This window comes from Arachis stenosperma, chromosome 1 (assembly GCF_014773155.1).
Source record: "Arachis stenosperma cultivar V10309 chromosome 1, arast.V10309.gnm1.PFL2, whole genome shotgun sequence".
In the NCBI taxonomy this organism is placed as follows: Eukaryota; Viridiplantae; Streptophyta; class Magnoliopsida; order Fabales; family Fabaceae; genus Arachis; species Arachis stenosperma.
The window spans coordinates 135,258,605-135,268,175 of NC_080377.1; the positions used below are offsets into that span (position 1 = coordinate 135,258,605).

Consider the following 9,571-nt stretch of genomic DNA (forward strand, 5'->3'; position numbering starts at 1 on the left):
CATCACGTTTAAATATGACAATTTGTTAATATAATACTATCGTATATGTCGTAAATAATCAGACATATTACATATATAAAACGAGGAAAGAAAGAAGCTAAGGTTGGCAAATGATACATGATATTGTATAGGAAAATTATCAGGTGTACCAGGAATATCGGTGTTCTAGTTATTTTAACCGTTGATTTTAATTAATATATATTATATATATTTTTTTAATTCAGATCAACGGTTAAAACAACTAGAACACCAGTGTTCTCGATACACCTGATATATAATATGGAGCCCTCATGACCATTTACTTTCTATATGTATGCATAACGTCATACATTAATTTTTTTTATCATAATATTTTTAGCATGATAAAGATTAACTCAGCATAAATCTAAATTTTATTTGAAAATTTAATATCAATCAGTAAATTACTACATGATAAAAAAATAAAAAAACAAGAATTGAAATTGAATAAATTAAAATTAAAACAGAAATAAAAAATAAGTTAAAATTGAATACAAAAAAAATTAATTTATTTTTTATCCAATTTTTTGATGCAACAAGAAAAGGATTTCTCAACCTAACTTGTTCATATCATAGTTTAAAAATTGAATCTGATATGAATAGGTAAAAGTCGGTTACGAGTTATAGCTCGGCAACGTACCATTTATAATTAACTCGGCAACGTACCATTTACAATTATAACCAACTATTATAATTAAATCAGCATTCATGTTCTTCTTATAACGTCGGATATATGGATTAATGCTCGAACGTTACCTAAAAAACAGTCACTTACGACCAACCAGATATAAGGCGGAGAGCAGAGGCCAAAGAGGTATTCCATCTTTTCCAAATAAAAGCTTGTACTCATAAATTCTCTTATTGACTTGAGCGTCGGAGGACCTTTGCAGGTACCCACCACCTCGGTTCCAACTGCCGTGTTTCGTGTTTCGATCATAAGGAGTTTGCCGACCTTTTCCGGAGAACGAGCTATATTCCGGTGTCAACAGGGCAGAACATTTGGCGCTAGAAAGAGGGCCGATTTGAGATATCATTCGGCGTAAACACCAAATTCTTTATGGCAGATGTTCCTCCCCCTACCCCGTCCGAGCTTCTGAGGATGGTGACCGAGCTTCAACAAGCAAACCAACGGATGGCGGAGGACAATCAGTGCATGCAAAATCAAATCGCGCAACTAGAACATGCTCGTCTGGAGCATAATAACAACAACCGCGAACAGCACGGGAACGATGAACGGCAGTCGCTGCCAACTCACGTCTCTGACACACCACAGTATAGGAATGACGAAGAGCAACAGAATGAAGAGACCCAACCTGAAGATGAGGGAGAAAACCCCGACAACTCTGTAAGACCGTTCACAGCCGAGATAATGAACTTCCAGCTACCCAGACAGTTCACTTTACCGACCACATTAACCCCATATGACGGGCTGGGAGATCCTAAACAACATGTTAAAAAATTCCGATCAATCATGATTGTCAACGGTGCCTCTAATGCTATTTTATGCCGATGTTTTCCTTCTTTTTTAGATGGTCCTGCACTTGACTGGTTTTGTTCTTTGCCTGCAGATTCCATCTCACGTTTCCAGGAGCTAGCCAAACAGTTTGAGGATCATTTTGCAGCCTCGGCGATATATCTCCACGACTCTGACTACCTAACGACCATCAAGCAGGGTCCACAGGAAAGTCTAAAGGATTATATAACTCGGTTCACTAAGGTCGCCATGAGTATTCCGGACCTCCATCCTGAAGTGCATCTTCACGCCATTAAAAGTGGCCTTCGTCCAGGAAAATTCCAGGAAACTATCGCGGTAGCTAAGCCAAAAACTCTAGCCGAGTTCTGCGAAAAAGCCAAGGGACAGATAGATATCGAAGAGCTTCGCCAGGCACGGAAGTCAGAGAAGTCCGTCCCTAAAGATGACGAAAGAGCTCGGGATACCAAGAAGGGTTTCAAACCGGTCCCCCGTTACGAATCATATACCCAGTTTAATACCAAGAGGGATGATATCATTAAGGAAATTCTGAATTCAAAATTGATTAAACCTCCCCGCAAGGCGGAAAATTACCCCGAGCCCAAAAACATTGACAAATCAAAATATTGCACCTTTCACCAGAAGCATGGTCACACAACTGATGAGTGTGTGATTGCTAAGGACCTCCTGGAACGCTTGGCTCGACAAGGCCATCTCGATAAATTCATCGCAGGTCATATGCAGAAAAGAACGGTATCCAACTCAGAACAACCCTCAACAGGCCAGTCATCAAAAGAAAAGGATAAGGCCCCAGCTCAACCACGGGGAGTAATCAATTGTATTTCAGGAGGCTATGCCGGTGGGGGAAGTACCAGCTCAGCCAGAAAACGAACGTACCGAGCTATGTTAACGGTCGGAGACGTTGACCAAAGCTCGGAACCAATCCCAGACATTCCCGAGCTGACATTTCGTCCTACCGACTTCAATTCCAGACACACAAACTACGACGACCCTGTAGTCGTCTCTATCCAACTAGGAGACCTTATTGTTCGGAAAGCATTGCTTGATCCAGGGAGTAGTGCTGATGTACTTTTTTTTGCAACATTTCAAAAAATGAAATTGAGTACTAACATTTTGCAGCCATATTCAGGAGACCTGGTCGGATTCTCAGGAGAGCGAGTCCCCGTCCTAGGGTCTGCATGGTTGCAGACTACACTAGGCGAACAGCCATTATCTAGAACACAGGACATTCAGTACCTCATCGTAGACTGTTTCAACCCTTATAATGTTATCTTAGGGAGACCTTTTTTAAACAAATTTGCTGCTATTGTTTCTACATATCACCTCTGTGTCAAGTTTCCTGTGCAGGATAATAGGGTTGCAACCATACATGGCGACCTCCAAGAAGCTCGGCAATGCTACAACATAAGTCTGAAACCTATCAAGAGAAACACCGAAACTCGGATCAACTCAATACAATCCGAGCAACCAATCTTGGCAGAATTAGACCCAAGGGCCGACTTTCAGGAACGTCCCATGCCTAATGAAGATCTTCAAAAGGTCGCCTTAACCGACGATCCATCAAAGTTCACATTCATCGGAACATCAATGGACGACGAGGCTAGGATAAAGGTGACTAATTTCTTACATGCAAACGCCGACCTCTTCGCATGGACTTCAGGAGACATGCCGGGGGATTAGTCCGTCAGTAATCACACATAAGTTAGCTGTTAGTCCGGCGGCCCGACCAATCTCCCAAAAAAAGAGAAACCTCGGCGCCGAGAAGCGATCAGCCTCCATGGCAAAAGTCAACAAGCTCCTTGAAGCAAAATTCATCCGCGAAATCAGATTCACCACATGGTTGGCCAACGTCGTTATGGTAAAAAAGAATAACGGTAAATGGCGCATGTGCGTCGACTTTACTGATTTAAATAAAGCATGTCCAAAAGATGCTTATCCTTTACCTTGCATAGACACCTTAGTAGATAACTCCTGTGGGTATGACACTTTAAGTTTTATGGATGCATATTCGGGTTATAATCAGATCCTTATGCATCCATCAGACAAAAAAAAAACAGCTTTCATAACTGAATATGGAAACTACTGCTATAATGTTATGCCTTTCGATTTAAAGAATGCAGGGGCAACATACCAAAGACTGATGAACAGGATTTTTGAGCAACAAATAGGCAGAAATATTGAGGTATACGTCGACGACATGGTCGCCAAGACCAAGATCGGCCAATCCCACATTCAAGATCTTGAAGAAATATTTGCTCAAATCAGACGGTATAACATGACACTAAATCCGGAGAAGTGTGCCTTCGGGGTAAAAGGGGGAAAGTTCCTCGGATTTATTCTGACAAGTCGGGGAATCGAAGCAAACCCAGAGAAGTGTCAAGCAATACTTGATATGCGCAGTCCAAAGACAGCAAAGGATGTGCAAAGGTTAACAGGAAGGTTAGCGGCATTGTCAAGATTCCTACCATGCTTGGCCTTCAAATCTTTCAACTTTTCCAATGTCTAAAGAAAAGTGCAAAGAGCTTTTCCTGGGATGAGAAATGTGAAGAAGCATTTTTTAGCTTGAAACATTTCCTATCCAAGCCACCTGTTTTGCAGAAACCAAAGCTCGGCGACCCGTTATACCGATACTTGTCCGTCACCGAGACGACTATTAGTTCGGTTCTTGTTACAGAAAACAGCAAAGACCAGCAGCCAATATATTTTGTAAGCAAGACACTACAAAACGCGGAGCTTAGATATCCAAAACTTGAAAAGCTCGTCCTGGCACTCATATTCTCGGTAAGACGACTCCGACCTTATTTTCAAAGTCATACAGTCATCGTCCGAACAGAACATCCACTACGACAAATACTTTCTAAGCCTGAGTTAGCAGGGCGACTGACTAAGTGGTCAATTGAACTTTCTGAGTTCGATATACAATTCCAACCAAGGGGATCCATTAAGTCACAATGTCTGGCTGATTTTGTGGCGGAATTTACCAACACTTCATCCGATGAAAGAAGTCGGCTCTGGACACTATTTGTCGATGGAGCCTCAAACCCTCAAGGGGCAGGAGCTGGAGTACTACTAGAAAGCTCGGATGGTATAATCGTCGAACACGCTCTCAGGTTTTCATTTAAAGCCAGCAATAACCAAGCCGAATACGAAGCCCTCATAGCCGGGCTCAGGTTAGCCATTGATTTAGATATTCGTGATTTAAAGGTTTGCTGTGATTCATTACTAGTCGTGCAACAAGCAAATCAAAGTTTCCAAACAAAAGATCCAACTCTTTTGAAGTATTTAAATATTGTTCAGACCTTATTAAACAAGTTTTCTAAAATAGAAATTGCCCACATACCTAGAGAACAAAACCATAGGGCAGATGTTCTATCAAAACTAGCAACAATGCAAGGACACACTGCTACACTTTTACAGTCAACCTTAGACAAACCGAGCATTGAATCGGCGAAAATTTTAAACACCTTGAGTAAAGACAGTTGGCAGCAACCTTACATTCAATACCTCCGTAACGGCTCTGTTCCGGAGGAAATTGAAAACAAAGGTAAATTCAGAAGACAAGCTTCTTTTTTCACCTTGATAAATAACACTCTGTATAGGCGAGGTTATTCTCGACCATTGTTGAAATGCTTAGATAGGGCAGAAGCCGATCTTCTCTTAGCTGAAGCTCATGAAGGAATCTGCGACATACACTGTGGAGTTCGAAGCTTGGCACAGAAAGCTCTCCGAGCAGGATTTTATTGGCCGACAATATGGGAGGACAGTAGGCATAAAGTCAGAAGCTGCGACAACTGTCAGAAACACTCACCGATCATTAACACGCCTGCCAAACAACTCCATCACTCAGTGGTAAGTTGGCCGTTCAATAGGTGGGGAATAGATATACTTGGCCCCTTCCCCACTGCTCCGAGACAGGTAAAATTTTTTGTAGTTGCAGTAGATTATTTTTCTAAATGGATTGAGGCTCAGCCACTTGCAAAAATCACCTCATCACAAATGATAAGTTTCGTGTGGAAATATATAATTTGTAGATTTGGTATACCAGGCCATATCGTCACTGATAATGGTCGGCAGTTTACTAACAGCACTTTCAAGGAATTTTTACAGAATTTAAAGATAAAGCAACACTTCTCTTCTGTGGAACACCCGCAATCCAACGGCCTGGCAGAGGCAGCAAATAAGGTCATCCTGCAAGCATTAAAGAAAAAGCTCGACAACGCAAAAGGCTTATGGGCCGAGCTTATCCCTGAAGTTTTATGGGCATACAACACAACAATCAACTCAACGACCAAGGAAACTCCGTTCAGGTTGGTCTACGGATCCGAAGCAATGATTCCAATGGAGGTGTCCCAAGGCTCTATACGTACATTAGCCGAAGATCATGACAAAGCTCGGCAAGCAGAGCTTGACCTAATTGAAGAAATTAGGGAAACAGCAGCAATTCGGCACAGAGCCCTGCAACAACAGGTGGGCCGACGATATGCTCGAAAAGTAGTTCCAAGAGCATTCAACAGCGGAGACCTAGTACTTCGGAAGACTGAACAAGCTCGCCGACCTCCTTCTCATGGGAAGCTCGCCGCAGCTTGGGACGGCCCGTATCGAGTTTCTGAGGTACTGGGCCGAGGAGCATATAAGTTGGAACAACTAGATGGCACGCAAATTCCCAACACATGGAACATCAATTCTTTGAAGCAATATTACAGTTAACAATAAACAGTATACCAGTACTCTTTTTCCCACCTTGAGAATTTTTTCCCAAAAAGGGTTTTTTCCTCATAGGGGGTTTTAATGAGGCTGGTTCACCTGAAACAAACTTGTACAGGTATCATTTTTAATAACATTAATTTTCTATTATATATTTTTTATGCCACTCTCCAAATGTAATATTCCTATAAAAGGGAATAACTAATAAAACAGTAAGTCGCATTATCATACGAATGCGCAAATATTACAGTCGTCGAGCCTCAAAACGGCCACATCAAAAAATTGATTAGGCAACAACAAAACCTAATCTACCAGTTTATAACCGAAATACTGAACTTCACAAATCAAAACATGGAAATACATCCAGCAAAATACACAGAAACTTTCCAAAAAATAAACTCCTAAACAAATTAGTCGGCAAGGTTATCATCTCCTTCCTCAACAACTTCCTCGTCGTCCACGAGCTTACCACCTTGAATTACTTTAGCAGGATCCATGGCGCCGAAATCTCCGCCGGGAACAAGGAACTTCGCTTGATTAACAGCTTACTCGAAGCCTTCCGCAAAGGCATCTAAAATATCACCTTGCTTATTTTCTTCAATTTTTTTCATCTTGGCAGATAACTCGGTGAGTCGATCATTTATGCTCGACAGATCATTTTCCTTTTCTTTCAATAATGCAGAAATTCTTTCATGACACTCCTTTTCAACTTTAAGTTCGGTCTCAGTCTCAGATAACTTCTTCTTCGAATCCTTAGCACTAGCATCACTCAGCACCAACTCTTCCTTTAACTTAGCAATCTTCGAAGCCTCAGATAATCCCTTCTTGTGTTTCTTCTCTTGACTACGGCCAATACTGGCCAATCGAAATCCTAAGACCTGAAAGCATAAAACCACCATCATGATAGAGGAAACAGCACAAAGAAACACACGAACCATCATGAATTTCAAAAAACACACTACCTGTAGGTACTGATCAACGCCCAGATCCCCGACCGCTTCCACCGGACTTCTATCTACCTCAGACTGCACAATTTCATCCGCAACAACACTAAAGGGAAATTTCTTGCTCCATACCGAGGAATTTTCTTCCTCCTCCTCAAACGAATGTAATTTCTCTTGCCTTAAAATAAAATTCGGCAAGTCATCAAGTTGCAATTTTTCCTCTTCAACTCGTCCCTCATTTTCAACGACTGCATCTGACTTTCTTTTTTTGAAAACGATACCCTTCTTTTTCGGTGGGAGCTGATCTACCTCAGGCCCACCATCCGCCTTCTCGGCATTTGATGAAGATCCCTCAAAATTTTTGCTTTTGAATCGGGATCTCAAACTAGAAGCAGTCACTCCAGGGAAGTTACCAGCTGCAACATTCATAAGGAAAGAAGTCAGTAAAACCTAAACAGTTAAAAATAATTTTGAGGAAAGGTAACCTCCAAATTCTCTCACCAAAATACTCTAATACTACGGCTTTATTTTCCTCCCACGGTAGCAGGTCAGACACAGATATCAGTCCCCCTTTGTCAACCATCTCAATCAAAAATGAGATTATACATTCATTGCGACTATTGATAAGGTCGGAACCCAGAATATGCTGCGGATGGCAACACCAGTAAAGCGGAAATTTTTCTCCCAAATTTTCGTCAAGGTAAAACGGAAACTCTTCATTTACTGATTTAACTTTCAAAAACATTTCTTTGAAATTCTTGAACGACGATTTATAAAGTTTGAAAATAGAAAATCCAGGGGTACTGTTTAAGTTAATCCATAAACCCTTCCATACCCCTTTAGCTTGGAACAGAGAAAAGAACAACTCTAAATCTAGTTTAATTTCAAGAAAATCCATCAAAGCTTCAAAACATCTGATAAAAGCCCACCCATTCGGATGGATTTGGGATGGAGCACAATTCAATTGTTTCATCACACTACACTCAAAAACAGAAAATGGAAGTTTAACTCTTAATTCCTCGATCATGCAACTATAAACATAAAAATATTCGAAGCCATCTTGTCTATGGAAAACACGATCCGACCGGCTGCATGGCAGCAGCTCTATATGAAACCCAGTCCTCATTACCCTACCCATATTTATCCGCTTCACACTCTCAACATCAGAAAATAATGAAGCGCGTATATGAACATCATTGTCAACCCAATCATATTTCTCAGCATTTTCAATTGGGGGTAATACATTTTTCTTCTTTTCACTCATTTTTAACAAATATGACAAAACAAATTACCAAGAATAGAAGTAGATGAAGAAACTGCACTAACCTCTTCTACTCATTCTCACTTAAAAGCTTCTGCCCCCAAACTTAAACGCCGTGTTTATGAAAGCTTCAAACTCAAGTACCAATTTAATTAACTTTTCAGTTCCAAAATTAAATCCCATCCACATATACTAAAGTCACTTCAACGGTCCAAGATTAACGTTGGAAGTTGAACCAGACAAAATATTAAATTAACACAATGACCAATAAAGCAAAGTGCCACGAATTTATTTCAAAAAAAAAATTTCTCATATGCCAAGGTAGAAGTCTGATACGCCATGTTGACCTGGGGGCTGAGTATACCGAACTATAACTCGCTAATCAATAATAAGCTCAACCTGTTCTCCTCATATCAGGTCAAGCTTGGGGGCTGTGATATGAACAGGTAAAAGTCGGTTACGAGTTATAGCTCGGCAACGTACCATTTACAATTATAACCGACTATTATAATTAAATCAGCATTCATGTTCTTCTTATAACGTCGGATATATGGATTAATGCTCGAACGTTACCTAAAAAACGGTCACTTACGACCAACCAGATATAAGGCGGAGAGCAGAGGCCAAAGAGGTATTCCATCTTTTCCAAATAAAAGCTTATACTCATAAATTCTCTTATTGACTTGAGCGTCGGAGGACATTTGCAGGTACCCACCACCTCGGTTCCAACTGCCGTGTTTCGTGTTTCAATCATAAGGAGTTTGTCGACCTTTTTCGGAGAACGAGCTATATTCCGGTGTCAACAGGGCAGAACAGAATCGAAAGAACTCCTCAATCTTCTACTCAATTCCCTGTGTAACAAGAAAGAGAATCTCACTCAACTTCACTTGTCCACACCATAATTTCATCACGAAACTAAAAAAAGTGCTTTGCCACCTCTAATCACTCAATACTATCACCACAATTGCTAAGGAGATATTTATAACCTCTTATTAAGTTAAAAAAAAAGAAACCTGAAACCAACATAAAGTCCAATTTAGTAACTAAATAAATAAAAATTAAAATATATAAAAAAACTAATAATTTTTAAGTAATATTTGATCTTTTCATATCATGAACATTTGAAGCATGTATCATTCCCCTCCTCTTCAA

At 40.5% G+C, this 9,571-nt stretch overlaps 1 protein-coding gene across 1 annotated transcript; it reads left to right on the plus strand.

The window, feature by feature from the left end:
• Window positions 1–1,075: 1,075 nt before the first annotated feature.
• Window positions 1,076–3,190, plus strand: LOC130935524 (uncharacterized). The gene has a single exon (XM_057865312.1). It carries the CDS (start codon window positions 1,076–1,078, stop codon window positions 3,188–3,190), a length of 2,115 nt encoding a protein of 704 aa, XP_057721295.1.
• The last annotated feature ends 6,381 nt before the right edge of the window (window positions 3,191–9,571 follow it).